Raw genomic sequence first — 21,139 nt, forward strand, 5'->3', positions numbered from 1 at the left:
GGCAAACGTCTTTTACACACACGTTCCTGACAACTGAAGATTACACTCAGTGAAAGCAGCAGACACCTAGGCCATGCTGTGTGTGATCCCACTTCCGTGAAACGCCCAGGGCAAGCAAATCCAAGAGATAGGAAGTGGATCCGTGGTTGTCAGGAGCTGGGGGAGGGGGGATGAGGAGTAATTGCTAATGAGCACAGGGGCTCCCTTTGGGGTGATGGAATATTCTAGAACTAAACCCTGGTAATGTTTGCACAGCTGTGAATACACGAAAAACCACTAAATTGCACGCTCTCTACGAATGAATCGCATATTGGTATGAGATGTACCTGCCAGCACTGTCGTCACCGTGATCCTCTCCCCAAGACCTGACCCTGCCTCCTGCCTCCTGAAAGGACCCGGCTCCCATGAGGCCCCCACATGCAGCCCTGTGGCCCCCCGGCCCCCATGGTGGGGCAGGCTCACTTCAGCAGGGCCAGGAAGGCGGCAGGCTCCACGTCGGGAAGCTCGATCTCCGTGGACGTGGTGGCCATCCCCCCGTTGAACATCGCATCGAAGACGGCGCTGCCCACGGCCAGCACGAACCTATCATGTCAGAAAAGTCCTGCGTTAAGCCTGGGGCCTGTGCCCTGTGACTGGCACCCCAGCTCCTTGCTGCCTACCCCTATGGGCTGGGAGTGGGGGGTTCCCAGGGGCTGGTGAGGCGTGTCTGATGGGAGTGTCTGGGCTAGGTCACAGGTGTCTGTTGGACCTCCCCACCCGGAGGCCCAGGTGACCCACAGCAGCAATGCCCTTCCCTGCCCACGCAGATGCCCTCAGCATTGACAGGGCTGCCCCAAGCATCCTGGCTGTAAACGCTTCTGAAAGCGGGGCGTTGGAAGAGAAAGCCATTCAGATGGATCAAGAGCAACAGAAGGCAGAAGTGAAGTTACTGCCCCGAGGTCACACAGTGGCTCAGTCCTCTCTGCCAACTGCATCTCTCAGCCACCCATCCATCCGCTCGTCCTCCCTCCGTCTACTTGGGATCCATCATCTACCTATCACCTATTCCTCCACCACCCATCTGCCCGCCACCCACCCACCCACCCACCCATCCATTCACCCATCCACCACCCACCCAACCCATCCATTCACCCATCCGCCACCCACCCACCCACCCACCCATTCACCCATCCACCCACGCACCCACCCATCCGCCACCCACCCACTCATCCATTCACCCATCCACCACCCACCCAACCCACCCATCCATCCACCACCCACTCTATCCTTCCTCCCTCCATCCAGCCACTCACCATCCATACTCCACCTATCCATCCACCTGTCATCTATTTATCCACCCACCACCTATTCTTCCACCATCCACCTACCCATCCATCCATCCTTCACCCACCTAACCTGACATCCATCCATCTACCATCCACCTACCCATCCATCCTCCCTCCATCCATCTCGTCATTTATCCATTCACCCACCTACCCATCCATCCATCCTTCATCCACCTAACCTGACATCCATTCATCCACCCACCCACCACCTGTTCTTCCACCATCCATCCATCCATCATCCATCCACCCAACCACTGGATTTAGCTGGGCCCTAAATCCAATAAGAATGTCCTCATAAGAGACAAAAAAGCCACACAGAGGGAAGACGCCACATGACAGCAGAGGCAGAGAGGGGTGGGATACAGCCACAAGCCCAGGAACATCTGCGGCCACTAGAATCAAGTCAGAGAAGGGTCCTCCCCTAGAGCTTTCAGGGGGAGTGCAGCCCTGCTGACACCTTGATCTCAGACTTCTGGCCCCCAGAACCGTGTGTGAGACGATAAATCTCTGCTGTTTTAAGACCCCTCGTTTTGGGTCCTTTGCCACACAGCCCCAGGACAGCAATATGCTGGGGTGTTCCGTCAGCCCCCACACCCCGCATGCACTCAGAAACCTGCTACAGAGGCCTAGCGCTGCTGGCTCTGTCTCAGGGGAGCTGTGTCCCCAAGTGACACGCTGACTCCCACGCTCCGTTCCATAAATAACAGCCTTCGCGTTCATGTTCTTCCTCCTCCTTTAGCTGAGAGAACACTCTCTCCTCCTCTGGGGAGGGTCTTTTACAGGCTTCAGAAGCAAGGGGTTGGAGACCGCCAAGCTCACCCTGATGACACGGGTCTGTCTGCTGAGAGGGTCCTCTCCTTCTGTGCCCGGCACATGGACCTCAGGGGCATGGAAATGGCCACCCCATCCTAGGCTGGATCTGCTCCTGTCGCACCCTGCCCAGCTCCTCCCACACCCCCCACCTCCACCGCTCAGTTCAGACCCTCCTGTGGCTCCAAGGCTGACCTCCACGCCCGTCCCTGGGCTCCTCTGCCTGCCCATCCCCATGCCCACTGGCCTCTCCCTGTCTCTGCAAGCCTCCCTTCTCCTTTCAGCTTTAAAACCATCATCACGAATGCAAATCAAAACCACAGGGACATCACTTCGCCCCACCCCCCCAGCATCCAAAAGACAATCGCAGGGTGTGTGCAGTCCCGCCAGGCGGCCTCCCGAGGGCGCCCTCATCCCGTCAGGAAGCCAGAAGCCAACGAAAGACCAAGGAGGTCCGTCGACCTCACAGACCCGCACTGCCTGGGTAGGCCAGCTCAGCAGTGAGCCTGTCGTCCACACAAGCTCGTAACCACTGTGCACCCAAACCCACTGCTGTCAGCTCGATTCCGACTCACAGCGACCCCACAGGACAGGGCAGAACTGCTCCACAGGTTCCCAAGGCTGTGATCTTTACGGAAGTAGATTGCCACATCTTTCTCCATTGTGCACCAGGGCTCCTCAAGATGTCTCTAGACTTTGCCAAAGGACCTCTGGTGGTGCAACGGTTAAGCACTCAGCTCCTAAGGAAAGGTTGGCAGTTCAAACCCTCCCATGGGAGAAAGCCCTTGCGACCTGCTCCTGCAGGTCACAGCCTAGGAAACCCTACAGGGCAGTTCCACTCTGTCACATTGGGTCACTGTGAGTCAGAATCTACTTGACAGCACCCAACAACGAGACATTTTAACTGTCACCCCTGGACCGATGAACAACAGCAAGATAAACGGTGAAGAAACTTGAGTGGTCTAGGATTTTACTTTACTTGGATCCACATCAATGCCTGCGGAAGCAGCAGTCAAGAAATCAAATGATGTATTCCACTGGGCAGATCAGGTACAAAAGCTCTCTCTCCAATCTTATAAAAGAAAGACGTCACTTTTATGACTAATGAGCTGGTGACCCAAGCCACAGTCTTTACAACCTCCTCATATGCACGCAAAAGCTGGACGACGGATAAGACAAAGAAGAGTTAGTGCCTTCAGACTGTGTTGGCGAAGGATGCCGAGCACACCGTGGACTGCCGTGAGAACAAACAAATCCATCTTGGAGGAAACAGCGCCATAGTGCTCCTCAGAAGCAAGGATGGTGAGACTTAATTCGGACACATTATCAAGAAGGACCAACTGCTGGGGAAGGACATCATGCCTGGTAAAGTCGGGGGTCAGAAAAAAGAGGAAGACCCTCAATGAGATGGACTGACACAGTGGCTGCAACAATGGGCTCCAGCGTCACGACTGAGGATGGCGCGGGACCGGGCAGGGTCGCGCTGTTATACATCAGGTTGCCGTGAGTTGGAGCCCATTCTATGGCAACGAAAAACAACAACAAAGAGTATCTGTGGTTGTCACGATTGGGAGGGGAGGGTGCTACTGGCATCAAGTGGGTAGAGGCCAAGGATGTTGTTCAACACCCTACAGTGCACAGGACGGCCTAATTCCCTACCATATAGTCCAACCTTCACAGCAAATACTGTTTATAATAAAAGGCGCAAGGGCTCCTTAAAGAAATGCAGCAGTTTTCACAGGAGCCAAAAGGTGGCAACAACTGAAATGCCCATCAACAGATGAATGGATAAACACGATGCAGTATATACACACAATGGAATATCATTCAGCCGAAAAGACAAAGGAGGTCCTGATACATCCCACAACACAAATGAACCTTTAAAAAGGAGTGAAATAAGTCAGGTGCAAAAGTACAAATACTGTATGATCCCACCTACAAGAAATAAAAAATATATATACAGAAACCAGAGATTATCAGTGGTTACCAGGGGTGGAAGGGAGAGGAAAAGGGGACTTCTGCTTAGGGGGCACTGAGTTCATGTTCATGGTGGTGGAATGACTTGGAAAAGAAGGGTGGGGGTGACTGTACAATCTGAAGAACGTAACCAATGTCAGTGAATTGTCCATGTGCAAGCTGTTGAACGGGCGAATATCCTGTGTATATTTTCACCACAATTTTAATAAAAAAGTAAAACACAGAACTACCATATGACCCAGCAACTCTGCTCCTGGATACATACCCAAGAGACTTGAAAGCAGGGACTCAAACAGATACATGTACACAAATGTTCACTGCAGCACTATTCACAACAGCCAAAAGGTGGAAACACCCCACACGTTCATCGACAGATGAATGGATAAACCAGACACGGTCCACTCACACAATGGAACATTACTCAGCCATAAAGAGAAATAGAGCACTGATACACACCACAACATGGGCGAAGCCTGAAAACATTACACTGAGTGAAATAAGCCAGACACGAAAGGACAAATATTAACTCCACTGTCACGGAATGAATTGTGTCCCCCCAAAATGTCTGTAAACTTGGCTAGGCCACGATTCCCAGTATTGTGTGGCTGTCCTCCATTTTGTGATTGTAATTTTATGTTGAGAGGATCAGGGTGGGACTGTAACACCACCCTTACTCAGGTCACTTCCCTGATCTAAGGTAAAGGGAGTTTCTCTGGGGTGTGGAGGCAAGCAGAGAGTTGGGGACCTCATACCACCAAGAAAGCAGCACCAGGACCAGAGCACATCCCTTGAACCCACGATGCCTGTGCTTGAGGACAAGGACCTTCTTCCAGAGCTGACAGAGAGGGAAAGCCTTCCCCTGGGGCTGACACCTTGAATTTGGACTTTTAGCCTACTTTACTGTGAGGAAGTAAATTTCTCTTTGTTAAAGCCAGAGACTTGTGGTACGTCTGTTATGGCAGCACTAGATGACTAAGACAGTGTGATTGCCCACCATCTTGTCATCGGATGTGATCTTCCTGTGTGTTATAAAGCCTACCTCTGTGATGTTAATGAGGTTAAGGGCAGTTATGTAGACTCAATCTACAAAATTAATCCACCATTTAAGGCAATTTCTTGAGATATAAAAGAGAGAAATGAGCAGAGAGACAGAGGGTCATACCATCAAGAAAGCAGCTCTGGGAACAGAGCACATCCTTTGGACCCGGGGTTCCTGCACGGAGAAGCTCCTGGTCGAGGGGAAAATTGATAAGGACCTTCATCCACAGCCGACACAGAGAGAAAGCCTTCCCCTGGAGCTAACGCCCTGAATTTGGACTTGTAGACTGTGAGAGAATGAATTTTTCTTTGTTAAAGCCATCTACTTGTGGTATTTCTGTTATAGCAGTACTCGACGGCAGTGGGTTGATGGGTAGGTAACTAAGACACCAACTTAAATGAAATAACTCTGTTAGCTAAAAGATTGGCAGTTCACCTGGTGGATTCAGACTGCCAATCTTTTGGTTAGCAGAGGTAGCTCTTAACTACTATGCCACCAGGGTTTCCTGAAATAACTTCTTGTTGTTGTTAGGCGCCATTGAGTTGGTTCCGACTCATAGCGACCCTATGCACAACAGAAAGAGACGCTGCCCGGTCCTGCACCATCCTTACAATCGTTGTTATGCTTGAGCCCATTGTTGCAGCCACTGTGTCAATCCACCTCGTTGAGGGTCTTCCTCTGTTCCGCCAACCCTGTACTCTGCCAAGCATGATGTCCTTCTCCAAGGACTGATCCCTCCTGACAACATGTCCAAAGTATGTAGGACGCAGTCTCGCCATCCTTGCCTCTAAGGAGCATTCTGGCTGCACTTCCTCCAAGACAGATTTGTTCATTCTTTTGGCAGTCCATGGTATATTCAATATTCTCCGCCAACACCACAATTTGAAGGCATCAACTCTTCTTCGGTCTTCCTTATCCATCGTCCAGCTTTCACACACGTATGATGCGATTGAAAATACCATGGCTTGGATGAGGCGCACCTTAGTCTTCAAGGTGACACCTTTGCTCTTCAACACTTTGAAGAGGTCCTTTGCAGCAGATTTGCTCAATGCAACGCGTCTTTTGATTTCCTTGACTGCTGCTTCCATGGCTGTTGATTGTGGATTCAAGTAAAATGATATCTTTGACAATTTCAATCTTTTCTTCGTTTATCATGATGTTGCTCATTGGTCCATTTGTGAGGATTTTTGTTTTCTTTATGTTGAGGTGTAATCCACACTGAAGGCTGTGGTCTTTGATCTTCATTAGTAAGTGCTTCAAGTCCTCTTCACTTTTAGCAAGGAAGGTTGTGTCATCTGCATATCACAGGTTGTTAATGAGTCTTCCTCCAATCCTGATGCCCCGTTCTTCTTCATATAGTCCAGCTTCTCAGATTATTTGTTCAGCATACAGATTAAATAGGTATGGCGAAAGAATACAACCCTGACGCACATCTTTCCTGACTTTAAACCAATCAGTATCCCCTTGTTCTGTTCGAACAACTGCCTCTTGATCCATGTAAAGGTTCCTCATGAGCACAATGAAATGTTCTGGAATTCCCATTCTTCACAGTGTGATCCATAGTTTGTTATGATCCACAAAATCAAATGCCTTTGCATAGTCAATAAAACACAGGTAGACATCCTTCTGGTATTCTCTGCTTTCAGCCAGGATCCATCTGACATCAGCAATGATATCCCTGGTTCCACGTCCTCTTCTGAAACCGCCCTGAATTTCTGGCAGTTCCCTGTCAATATACTGCTGCAGCCGTTTTTGAATGATCTTCAGCAGAATTTTGCCTGCGTGTGATATTAATGATATTGTCCTGTAATTTCCACATTCGGTTGGATAACCTTTCTTGGGAGTAGGAATAAATATGGATCTCTTCCAATCAGTTGGCCAGGAAGCTGTCTTCCATATTTCTTGGCATAGACGAGTGAGCACCTCCAGCGCTGCATCTGTTTGTTGAAACATCTCAATTGATATTCTATCAATTCCTGGAGCCTTGTTTTTCGCCAATGCCTTCAGAGCAGCTTGGACTTCTTCCTTCGGTACCATCGGTTCCTGATCATATGCCACCTCTTGAAATGGTTGAATATCGACTAATTCTTTTTAGTATAATGACTCACTGTATTCCTTCCATCTTCTTTTGATGCTTCCTGCATCATTTAATATTTTCCCCACGGAATCCTTCACTATTGCAACTCGAGGCTTGAATTTTTTCTTCAGTTCCTTCAGCTTGAGAAACATCGAGCGTGTTCTTCCCTTTTGGTTTTCCATCTCCAGCTCTTTGCACATGTCATTATAATACTTTATTTTGTCTTCTCGAGAGGCCCTTTGAAATCTTCTGTTCAGTTCTTTTACTTCATCAATTCTTCCTTTTGCTTTCACTGCTCGACGCTCAAGAGCAAGTTTCAGAGTCTCCTCTGACATCCACCCTGGTCTTTTCTTTCTTTCCTGTCTTTTCAGTGATCTCTTGCTTTCTTCACGGATGATATTCTTGATGTCATTCCACAACTCATCTGGTCTGCGGTCACTAGTGTTCAATGCATCAAATCTATTCTTCAGATGGTCTCTAAATTCAGGTGGCATATACTCAAGGTCATACTTTGACTCTCGTGGACTTGCTCTGAATTTCTTCAGTTTCAGCTTGACCTTGCATATGAGCAGTTGATGGTCTGTTCCACAGTCGGCCCCTGGCCTTGTTCTGACTGATGATATTGAGCTTTTCTATCATCTCTTTCCACAGATGTAGTCACTTTGATTTCTGTGTGTTCCATCTGGCGAGGTCCATGTATATAGTTGCCGTTTATGTTGGTGAAAGAAAGTATTTGCTATGAAGAAGTCATTGGTCTTACAAAATTCTATCATTCGATCTCCGGCATTGTTTCTATCACCAAGGGCATATTTTCCAACTACTGATCCTTCTTCTTTGTTTCCAACTTCTGCATTCCAATCGCCAGTAATTATCAACGCATCTTGATTGCATGTTCGATCAATTTCAGACTGCAGCAGCTGATAAAAACCTTCTATTTCTTCATCTTTGGCCCTGGTGGTTGGTGCGTAAATTGGAATAGTCGTATTAACTGGTCTTCCTTGTAGGCATATGGATATTATCCTATCACTGACAGCAATGTAGTTCAAGACAGATCTTGAAATGTTCTTTTTGACGATGACTGCAACACCATTCCTCTTCGAGTCGTCATTCCCACCATAGTAGACTATATGATTGTCCGATTCAAAACGGCCAATACCAGTCCATTTCAGCTCACTAATGCCTAGGGTATTGATGTTTATGCATTTGGGGGGCTCACCTTCCAGCACTGTATCAGACAATGTTCCGCTGCTATTCATAAGGTTTTCACTGGCTAATGCTTTTCAGAAGTAGACTGCCAGGTCCTTCTTCCTAGTCTGTCTTAGTCTGGAAGCTCAGCTGAAACCTGTCCTCCACGGGTGACCCTGCTGGTATCTGAATACCGGTGGCATAGCTTCCAGCATCACAGCAACACACAAGCCCCCACAATATGACCAACTGACAGACACGTGGGGGCCTGAAATAACAAGAACAGCTAAATAAATCTATCAAGAAGAAAGTAGATTAGTGGCTACTAGGGATGAGGGATGAGGAGGGGGTGAGTAAAAGTACATATACTAAAACAAATAAGCAAAAAGAACAAAATACTGATGTGTGGCACAATACGGATGAACCCTGAAAACATCGTGCTTATTGAAAAAAAACAGTCGCAAGAAGACAAATATTGTATAAATCCATTTATATGAAATGTTCACAGCAGGCAAATCCATAGAGACGGAAATTAGATTAGTGGTTGCCAGGGGCTGCGGGGAGAGAAATACGGAGTAACCGCTCCGTGAACACGGGATTTTATTCTGGGACGATGAAGATGCTGTGGAACTAGGAGGAGGTGCTGGCTGCACAGCACTGTGAATGGGCTCAGTACTGTGGATTTTATGTTACATGAATTCACCTCAACTTTAAAAAACTTAGAAAATGAAGAGTAGCTCAAACCCGAAGTAAGAAGGAAGGAAATAATGATCACAAGAGAAATTAATAAAATGGATGACAGAAAAATAGAGAAAAGTCAATGAAACTAAACAGTTATCTTTGAGAAAATTCAACAAAATTGCTAAAGCTTTAGCTAGGCTGACCAAGGGAAAAAAAAAGATGCAAATTACCCCAATCAGGAGTGAAAGAGGCCACTTCACTACAGGTGCTTCAGAAATAAAAAGTATTTTAAGGAAATATTTGAACAACTTTATGCAAACAAATTAGACAACTAAGATGAAACAAATTCCTAGAAAAGACAACAGTCATCAAAAAATTGACTCATGAAGAAAGAAAAAACCCAAACCAAACCTGCTGCCATCGAGTCAATTCCAACTCATAGCGACCCTACAGGACACAGCAGGACTGCCCCCATAGTTTCCAAGGAGCATGGGGTGGATTCGAACTGCCAACCTTCTGGTTAGCAGCCATGGCTCTTAACCACTATACCAGCAGGGTTTCCAGCATGGAAATCTAAGTAAACATAAAACAGGGAAAGAAAGTGAATATGGAATTTAAAATCTTCTCACAAAAAAAAGAAAAATCCCAACGGTCTTCCCGGGGAATTTCACCAAACATTAAGAAGAAACACCACCAATCCTATACAAAGTCTTTCAAACAACGCAGGAGGGGTGAATACTTCCCAACTTATTTTATAAGCCCACTGTTCCTGTGATATCAAATCCAGTCAAAGGCATTACTGGAACCCTCATCCACCGCTGCTGGGACTGTAAAATGGTACAGCCGCTATGGAAAACAGCCTGGCAGCTTCTGGAGAAGTTAAAGAGAGTTGCTGTGTGACCCAGCAATTCCGCTCCTAGATATTTACCCAAGAGAAATGCAAATCTGTGTACACGAATGTTCACAGTTCACAGGAGCATGAGTCAAAATAGTTAATAAAAAACAAGAAACAACCCAAATATCCACCAGCTGGTGACTGAATAAACAAACCGTGGTTCACCCATACAATGTAAAATGATTTAGCAATAGGATGGAATAAAACACTTCTTAACAAAAAGACAAAGAACCCAACTAAAAAATAGGCAAAGGACTGGAACAGACATTTTATCAAAGAAGAAATACATAAAATACAACTATTGGTCTCTACTCGTCTGGAGCCAGGAGAGTGAAGGAAACTGAAGACTGAAAAAAGAGACTAGTTCACAGGACTAACACCCCACACGAACCACCACCTCTTCTAACCTTTGACCAGAATTAAATGGTGCCTCGCTACCACTACCGATAGTTCCGACCAGGGACACGACGGAAGGTCCCGGATAGAATGGGAGAAAAATGTAGAACGAAATCAAATTACTAAAATAGGCCAGACCTAGTGGACCCATACAGACTAGAGGAACCCCTGAGACTATCATTCTAAGATACCCTTTGAAATTGGAACTGAAGCTATTTCTGGAGGTCACCTTTCAGCCAAATAATAAACTGACTTACAACACTCGTGAGTAATGTGCTCCCTTAAACAATCAACTATATCAGATCAAACAGACAACATTTACCAAAAGCAAAGATTTGAAAGTGTGGTTAATAGAAGCTAGATCAATGGAAACAAAACAAGCATAATGGAAACAATGAAAACGCTGACACACTATGAAAATTGTAACCAATGTCACAGAACAATTTGTATACCAATTGTTAAATGGAACCTAATTTGCTATGTAAGCTTTCACCTAAAACACAACATTCTTCTAAAAAAAAGAAGAAATACAAATGGCCAATAAACATATGAAAAATATTCAATGTCATTAGCCACTGTTGTTGTTGTTGTTGTTGTTAGGTGCCGTGGAGTCAATTCTGATTCATGGTGACCCCATGTGACCGAGTAGAACTGTCCCATAGGGTTGTCTAGGCTGTAATCTTTATGGGAGCAGAATGCAGAGTCTTTTCTCCTGCAGAGCCACTGGGTGGGTTCAAACCAGCAACCTTTCGGTTAGCAGCGAGCACTTAACTGTTGAACCACTAGGGCTCCTCATTAGCCATTACAACCAAAAAAACCCGTTGCCGTTGAATACATTTTGACACATAAAAACCCTATAGGACACAGGAGAACTGCCCCACAGCGGTTCCAAGGAGTGGCTGGTGGATTTGAACTGCTGACCCTTTGGTTAGTAGCCGAGCTCTTAACCACTGTGCCATCAGGGCTCCTCATTAGCCATTAGGGAAATGCAAATCAAAACCACAATAAGATACCACTTCGCACCCACTAGGAAGGCTATGATTAAACAAACAACCCAGAAAACAACAGGTATTGGCAAGGATGCAAAGAAACCGGAACCCTCATCCATTGCTGGCGGGACTGTAAAATGGTACAACCACTATGGAAAACAGTTTGGCTGTTCCTCAAAAAATCAAACACAGGATTACTAATCAACTCAGCAACCCCACTTCTAAGCACATACCCAAAAGAACCGAAAGAGGAATGCTAACAGATACTTGTACACTACTGCTCACTGCAACACCTTTCACTACAACCAAAAGGTGGAAATAGCCTAAGTGTCCAAGACAGACGAATGGATAAACAAAATCTGGTACATACACACGATGGAATATTGTTACTGTTATTGTCAGGGGCCAGCAAGTCAGTTCTGACACACAGTGGCCCTATATACAACAGATTGAAACACTGCCCGGTCCTGCGCCATCTGCACAATCATTGCTGTTTGAGCCCACTGTTGCAGCCACTGTGTCAGTCCGTCTCGTTGAGGGTCTTCATCTTTTTTTGCTGACCCTCTACTTTACCAAGCATAAATTGCCCTTCTCCAGGGCCTGACCCCTCCTGACAACATATCCAAAGTATGTGAGATGAAGTCTTGTCATCCTCGCTTCTAGGGGGCACTTCTAGGACAGGCAGGTGTATGGAGATCAAAGTTTATCCATGGTTACCTGGGGCTGAGGGGAGGAGCTGTTACTTAGGGGACACTGAGCTTCTGTTAAGGTGACGGCACAATGTGGAGACAACGGTGACTGCTGAACATGATAAACTTCTGTTAAGGTGATGGCACAATGTGGGGACAGACAACGGTGACTGCTGAACAACATGATAAACGTAACTAATGTCATTGAATTGTGCGTGTGAAGAGTGAGGAAAACGCAAACGATCTGTTTTATATATATTTACCACACACACACACACACAAATCTAGAAAAAAGGAATGAAGCACTGACACATGCCAAGTGGGTGAACTTCAAAAACATCACCCTAAATGAGAGAAGCCAGGTACACGACCATACAGCATATGATTCCGAGTATACGAAATTCCTAAAAATGGCAAAACTACACAGACAGAAAGCAGATCAGCAAATTGACTGAGGCTGGGGGAAGGAGCAGGGTTTGACTGCAAATGGGCAAAAGGGAACTTCTGGGGGTGATAGAAATACGTAAGCAGCCTTTGTGGCGCAATGGTTAAGTGCTCGGCCTTTAACTGAAAGGTCAGTCATCTGACTCCATCTAGCGGCTCCACAGGAGAAAGACCTGGCGATCTGCTCCTGTAAAGACTGCAGCCTGGGAAACCCTACGGGTTCTACGCGGTCACGTGGCGGCACTATGAGTCGAAATAGACTTGATGGCACCTAACAACAACAACAGAAATATTCTAAAACTGGACCGTGGTGCTTGCTACCCAACTGTACAAATTTTCTCTGGAGATAATCCTATCAGAATAAAATCCAGTAGAGATTTTGACGATTTAGACAAGAGTTAACAAATTTACTGAAAACACAGAGAATGCTTTAATTCCCTAACACCAAGCACACACATTCTTTTCAGACGCATACGGAACTTTTGGAAACACTGGTGGCACAGTGGTTAAGTGCTACGGCTGCTAACCATAAGGTCGGCAGTTCGAATCCGCCAGGTGCTCCTTGGAAACCCTACGGGCAGTCCTACTCTGTCCTATAGGGTCGCTATGAGTCAGAATCGACTTGACGGCACTCGGTTATGGAACATTTATGAGAACTATCCACCAACTTCGCTCTGTTGTACATACGGGTCACCGTGAGTCATAACTGACCCCATGGCACCTAACAACAAAAACATCCATCAATTAAACTGCAAAGAAAGTCTCAATAAATTTCAAAAGATAGAAACCACTTAACAATGTCTGTATAAGTTCTTGCATGAGAAACTGACTTGAATTGTAAACTTTCTCTTAAAGCTCAATAAAAAAAAAGTAGAAACCACACAGGCAATAAGGATGGTATATCCAAGCGTTAACCCAGCGCCCTTTTCAATACTTGCTGGGGTGGGCGGGGCGGAGCCAAGATGGCGGAATAGACAGCCGCTTCCGGCCAGTCCTCCTTACAACAAAGACGCGAAAAAACAAGTGAAACGAGTACATTTGTGACAAGCTGGGAGCCCTGAGCATCAAAGGCAAGCTTAGACAACGAACTGAGGGGCAGGCGAAGGAAGAGACCGTTCAGAAGCGGAGAGGAGTTGCCGGACCTGAATCGCGGGGAACCTTCAGGCACCATTCCCAGAGCAGTGGGGGCAGCGGCGGGCTGGTCCTAGCGTTCGGCCACAGTTTCCTGGGGGAGAAGCAGCAGCCACACAGGCCACTCACACCTCCGGGACCTGAGGAGAACGCAGCAGTTTCCTCGAGGAGAAACAGCAGCCCCACAGCCCACTCACACCTCCGGGACCTGAGGAGAACGCAGCAGTTTCCTCGAGGAGAAACAGCAGCCCCACAGCCCACTCACACCTCCGGGACCTGAGGAGAACGCAGCAGTTTCCTCGAGGAGAAACAGCAGCCTCACAGCCCGCTCACACCTCCGGGACCTGAGGAGAACGAAGCAGTTTCCTCGGGAGAAGCAGCAGCCACACAGCCCACTCACACCTCCGGGACCTGAGGAGAACGAAGCAGTTTCCTCGGGGAGAAGCAGCAGCCACACAGCCCACTCACACCTCCGGGACCTGAGGAGAACGCAGCAGTTTCCTCGGGAGAAGCAGCAGCCACACAGCCCACTCACACCTCCGGGACCTGAGGAGAAGGTCGCTCCCAGCAAAAGCTAAAGACTTGCGGATATTTTACCGCGCCCCCCCTCCCACCCCCAAGCCAGCTTCAGCGGCTGAATCCCTGGGCCTGAGATAGACCCTGGTGAGCACCTAAAGCCATCCTCCTGGCCTTGAGGAAGAAAAAAAATTGCAACTGGGGGGAAAAGATAATTTGCTAGCTTCATTAACTGGGGGAGCTCAGGACAGAAGCGGCTTCTGTCCAGGCATAAACTATCCGTGGACCTTGAGCACCTTTCTCTTCTGCATGGACCTGTGTGGGCCTATTTCAGGAGAATAGGCCCTTGTTGGCAAACTCCAACCATTTCAGCTATGCAGTGGAGAGGTGGGTGTCTGACGTTTGACACTGCTTTGCTTATTAAAGAAGGCCCTCACCTACCCACAACAGGGACCTAAGGACTGGTAGCTCCACTCGGGTCACCCAGCCACCCACGACAGGGGTCCAAAGATAACTGGTACCTCCCAGTCCTTACAACAAAAACTTTGGGTGCCCACGGTCCCTCTGCAGAGCCCACCCTCCAGCATGCTCTAGGGAACAGAGATGCGTTTTCCTCAGAGACACTTGGGGGTTGGTCCTCAGCCCCCTGCCTTGTTCAGAGTGTGACCCCCCATTGCAATCAGATACAGGTATATACGCCAATCACCCCTGCCCCACTAAGACTGTAGGACAGAGCCTGTACCACACACTTGATATCAGCTACCTGGAAACTGAGCTGAATTCATACAAGAAAACTGAATGGACTCCTAGACTGATATACCTAATAACAGCTCTAGCCAGCTGGGGACAGGACATCAGAGCTCCAAAGGCGAAAATAATCAAGCTAGCTCACTCAAGCAACCCTTAGGGGTATACCAAAACAAAACAAAGCAAGCAGATACGACACAGTAAACAAGCATAAACTAATACAATAACTTACAGAGGGCTCAGAGGCAACAATCCATGTCAAGTCACAAAGAAACAGACCATGATCACCTCAACAGGCTCTCAAAACAAAGAAGCCAGGGATCTTCTAGATGAAAGTGCATTCCTGGAATTACCAGATGCAGAATACAAAAGATTAATATACAGAACCCTTCAAGGCATCAGGGAGGAAATGAAACATAATGAAAAGTTTAATAAGCTGGAAAAATCCATAGACAGACAGCAATCAGAAATTCAGAAGATTAACAATAAAATTACAGAATTAGGTAACTCAATAGAAAGTCAGAAGAGCAGAATTGAGCAAGTAGAAGCTAGAATTTCTGAACTCGAAGATAAATCACTTGGCACTAATATGTTTGAAGAAAAATCAGATAAAAGAATTAAAAAAAATGAAGAAACCTTAAGAATCAAGTGGGTCTCTATCAAGAGACATAACCTACGCGTGATTGGAGTACCAGAACAGGGAGGGATAACAGAAAATACAGAGAAAATTGTTGAAGATTTGTTGGCAGAAAACTTCCCTGATATTGTGAAAGATGAGAAGATACCTATTTAAGATGCTCATCGAATGCCACGTAAGGTAGATCTTAAAAGAAAGTCACCAAGACATATTATAATCAAGCTTGCCAAAACCAAAGATAAAGAGACAATCATAAGAGCAGCGAGAGATAAAAGAAAAGTCACCTACAAATGAGAGCCAGTAAGAATAAACTCGGACTACTCGGCAGAAACCAAGCAGGCAAGAAGGTAATGGGGTGACATATTTAAAAAACTGAAGGAAAAAATTGCCTGCCAAGAATCATATATCCATGAAAACTGTCTCTTAAATATAAAGGTGAAATTAAGACATTTCCAGATAAATACAAGTTGAGGGAATTTGTAAAAACCAAACCAAAACTACAAGAAATACTAAAGGGAGTTCTTTGGTTAGAAAATCAATAATATCAGGTATCAATCCAAGACTAGAACACTGGGCAGAGCAACCAGAAGTCAACCCAGACAGGGAAATCCAAAAAAACAAAGCAAGATTTAAAAAAAAAAAAAAAAGCCCAACACAGGGTAATGGTGATGTTATTATATAAAAGAAGAAAACATTAAAATAATAAAGAAGGACTAAGAAATGCAATCATACACCTTCCATATGGAGAGGAAGATATGGCGATACAAAGAAATAAGTTAGTTTTAAATTTAGAAGAGTAGGGGTAAATAATAGGTAACCACAAAGGAGATAAACTATCCTACTCATCAAAATAAAATACAAGGGAAAAATACAGACTCAGCAGAAACAAAATCAACAACAACAAATATGAGGAAAGGACAATATATAAAGAAAATCTACTCAGCACATAAAATCAAGTGGGAAAAAGAAACCGTCAACATACAAAAAAGACATGAAAATGAGAGCACTAAATTCATACCTATCCATAATTACCCTGAATGTAAACGGACTAAATGCACCAATAAAGAGACAGAGAGTGGGAGAATGGATTAAAAAACAAGATCTGTCTATATGCTGCCTACAAGAGACACACCTTAGACTTAGAGACACAAACACAAACTCAAAGGATGGAAAAAAATATATCAAGCAAACAACAATCAAAAAAGAGCAGGAGTGGGAATATTAATTTCTGACAAAATAGACTTTAAAGTTAAATCCATCGGAAAGGATAAGGAAGGACCCTATATAATGATTAAAGGGACAATACACCAAGAAGATATAACCATATTAAATATTTATGCACCCAATGACAGGGCTGCAAGATACATAAAACAAACTCTATCAGCATTGAAAAATAAGATAGACAGCTCCACAATAATAGTAGGAGACTTCAACACACCACTTTCGGTGAAGGACAGGACATCCAGAAAGAAGCTCAATAAAGACTCGGAAGATCTAAATGCCACAATCAACCAACTTGACCTCGTAGACGTATACAGAACACTCCACCCAACAGCAACCAACTATACTTTCTTTTCTAGTGCACATGGAACAGTCTATAGACCACATATTAGGTCATAAAGCAAGCCTTAGCAGAATCCAAAACATCGAAATATTACGAAGCATCTTCTCTGACCATAAGGCCATAAAAGTAGAAATCAGTAACAGGAAAAGGAGGGAAAAGAAATCAAATACTTGGAAACTGAACAATACCCTGCTCAAAAAAGACTGGATTATAGAAGACATTAAGGATGGAATAAAGTAATTCATAGAATCCAATAAGAATGAAAACACTCCCTATCAGAACCTTTGGGACACAGCAAAAGCAGTGCTCAGAGGCCAATTTATATCAATAAATGCACATATCCAAAAAGAAGAAAGGGCCAAAATCAAAGAATTATCCCTACAACTTGAACAAATAGAAAGAGCAACAAAAGAAACCCACAGGCACCAGAAGAAAATAATAAAAATTAGAGTAGAACTAAATGAAATAGAAAACAGAAAAACAACTGAAAGAATTAACGAGACCAAAAGCTGGTTTTTTGAAATAATCAACAAAATTGATAAACCACTGGCCAAACCGACAAAAGATAAACAGGAGAGGAAGCAAATAACCTGAATAAGAAATGAGATGGGTGATATTACAACAGACCCAACTGAAATTAAAAGAATCATATCAGATTACTATGAAAAACTATACTCAAACAAATTTGAAAACCAGAAGAAATGGATGAATTCCTAGAAACACACTACCTATCTAAACTAACACAAACAGAGGTAGAACAACTAAATAGGCCCATAACAAAAGAGATTGAAAAGGTAACCAAAAAACTCCCAACAAAAAAAAGCCCCGGCCCAGATGGCTTCACTGCAGAGTTCTACCAAACTTTCAGAGAAGAGTTGACACCACTACTACTAAAGGTATTTCAGAGCACAGAAAATGACGGAATACTACCAAACTCATTCCATGAAGCCAACATATCCCTGATACCAAAACCAGGTAAAGACACCACAAGAAAAGAAAATTACAGACCTATACCCCTCATGAATGTAGATGCAAAAATTCTCAACAAAATTCTAGCCAATAGAATTCAACAACATATCAAAAAAATAATTCGCCATGACCAAGCGGGATTCATACCAGGTATGCAGGGATAGTTCGACATTAGAAAAACAATTAATGTAATCTACCACATAAATAAAACAAAAGACAAGAGTCACATGATTTTATCAATTGATGCAGAAAAGGCATTTGACAAAGTCTAACACTCATTCATGATAAAAAGTCTCAGCAAAATAGGAATAGAAGGAAAATTTCTCAACATAATAAAGGGGATTTATACAAAGCCAACAGCCAGCATCACCCTAAATGGAGAGAGCCTGAAAACATTCCCATTGAGATCAGGAACCAGACAAGGATGCCCTTTATCACTACTCTTATTCAACACTGTGCTAGATGTCCTAGCCAGAGCAATTAGGCTAGATAAAGAAATAAAGGGCATCCAGATTGGCAAGGAAGAGGTAAAAGTATCTCTATTTGCAGATGACATGATCTCATACACAGAAAACCCTAAGGAATCCTCCAGAAAACTACTGAAACTAATAGAAGAGTGCAGCAGAGTATCGGGACACAAGATAAACATACAAAAATCAGTTGGATTCCTCTACACCAACAAAAAGTACATCAAAGACGAAATCACCAAATCAATGCCATTTACAGTAGCCCCCAAGAAGATAAAATACTTAGGAATAAATCTTACCAGAGATGTAAAAGACTTATACAAAGAAAACTAAAGTACACTTCTACAAGAAACCAAAAGAGACTTTACATAAGTGGAAGAAAATACCTTGCTTGTGGATAGGAAGACTTAACATTGTGAAAATGTCTATTCTACCGAAAGCGATCTATACATTTAATGCAATTCTGATCAAAATCCCAAGGACATTCTTTAATGAGATGGAGAAACAAATCACCAGTTTTATATGGAAGGGAAAGAGGCCCCGGATAAATAAGGCATTTCTGAAAAAGAAGAACAAAGTGGGAGGCCTTACTTTACCTGATTTTAGAACCTATTATACCACCACAGTAGTCAAAACAGCCTGGTACTGGTATAACAACAGATACATGGACCAATGGAACAGAATTGAGAATCCAGACATAAATCCATCCACATATGAGCAGTTGATATTTGACAAAGGCCCCAAAACAGTTAAATGGGGGAAAAGACAGTCTTTTTAACAAATAGTGCTGGCATAACTGGATATCCATTTGCAAAAAAATGAAACAAGACCCATACCTCACTCCATGCACAAAAACTAACTCAAAATGGATCAAAGACCTAAATATAAAATCTGAAACGATAAAGATCATGGAAGAAAAACTAGGGACAACATTAGGAGCCCTAATACATCAGTATACAAAACATTATGAAGAATGTAGAAGAAAACCTAGATAACTGGGAGCTCCTAAAAATCAAACACTTATGCTCATCCAAAGACTTCACCAAAGGAGTAAAAAGACTACCTACAGACTGGGAAAAAGTTTTTAGCTATGACATTTCTGATCAGCGCCTGATCTCTAAAATCTACATGATAATGCAAAAACTCAACTACAAAAAGACAAATAACCCAATTAAAAAATGGGCAAATTATATGAATAGACACTTCACTAAAGAAGACATTCAGTTAGCTAACAGATATATGAGGAAATGTTCACGATCATTAGCCATTAGAGAAATGCAGATCAAAACTACAATGAGATTTCATCTCACTCCAACAAGGCTGGCATTAATCCAAAAAACACAAAATAATAAATGTTGGAGAGGCTGTGGAGAGACTGGAACACTTCTACACTGCTGGTGGGAATGTCAAATGGTACACTTTGGAAATCGATTTGGCGCTTCCTTAAAAAGCTAGAAATAGAACTACCATACAATCCAGCAATCCCACTCCTTGGAACATATCCTAGAGAAATAAGAGCCTTTACATGAACAGATATATGCACACCCATGTTTACTGCAGCACTGTTTACAACAGAAAAAGATGGAAGCAACCAAGGAGCCCATCAAGGGATGAATGGATAAATAAATTATGGTATACTCACACAATGGAATACTACGCATCGATAAAGAACAGTGAGGAATCTGGGAAACATTTCATAACATGGAGGAACCTGGAAGGCATTATGCTGAGTGAAATTAGTCAGTTGCAAAAGGACAAATACTGTATATGACCACTATCATAAGAACTTGAGAAATAGTTTAAACTGAAAAGAAAACATTCTTTTGTGGTTACGACAGGGGGGAGGGAGGGAGGGGGGAGAGGGGTATTCACTAATTAGATAGTAGATTAGAACTACTTTAGGTGAAGGGAAAGACAGCACACAATACAGGTGAGGTCAGCACAACTGGACTAAACCAAAAGCAGTTTCCTGAATAAACTGAATGCTTTGAAGGCCAGCGTAGCAGGGGCAGGGGTCTGGGGACCATGGTTTCAGGGGACAACTAAGTCAACTGGCATAATAAAATCTATTAAGAAAACATTCTGCATTCCACTTTGAAGAGTGGCGTTTGGGGTCTTAAACGCTAGCAAGCGGCCGTCTAAGATGCATCAGTTGGTCTCAGCTCACCTGGATCAAAGGAGAATGAAGAACACCAAGGACACAAGGTGATCACGAGCCCAAGAGACAGAAAGGACCACATGAACCAGAGACTACATCATCCTGAGACCAGAAGAACTAGATGTTACCCAGCTACAACCGATGACTGCCCTGACAGGGAACACAACAGAGAACCCCTGAGGCACCAGGTGAGCAGTGGGATGCAGACCCCAAATTCTCATAAGACCAGACTTAATGGTCTTACTAAGACTGGAGGGACCCCAGTGGTCATGGCCCCCAGACCTTCTGTTGGCCCAGGACAGGAACCATTCCTGAAGCCAATTCTTCAGACATGGATTGGACTGGACAACGGGTTGGAGAGGGATGCTGGTGAGGAGTGAGCTTCTTGGATCAGGTGGACACTTGAGACTATGTTGGCATCTCCTGCCTGGAGGGGAGTTGAG

General features: G+C 44.5%; 1 protein-coding gene across 1 annotated transcript in view; it reads right to left on the minus strand.

Moving 5' to 3' along the window:
* The window catches only part of BTBD2 (BTB domain containing 2), a 41,833-nt gene that overhangs the window by 9,911 nt on the left and 10,783 nt on the right, over nt 1–21,139 (minus strand). The window contains exon 2 of the mRNA XM_049876211.1: nt 463–582. Within this exon, the coding sequence (XP_049732168.1) occupies nt 463–582 (120 nt within the window). The remainder of the gene's footprint in view (nt 1–462; nt 583–21,139) is intronic.

The sequence above is a fragment of the Elephas maximus genome, chromosome 3 (assembly GCF_024166365.1).
Source record: "Elephas maximus indicus isolate mEleMax1 chromosome 3, mEleMax1 primary haplotype, whole genome shotgun sequence".
Lineage (NCBI taxonomy): Eukaryota > Metazoa > Chordata > Mammalia > Proboscidea > Elephantidae > Elephas > Elephas maximus.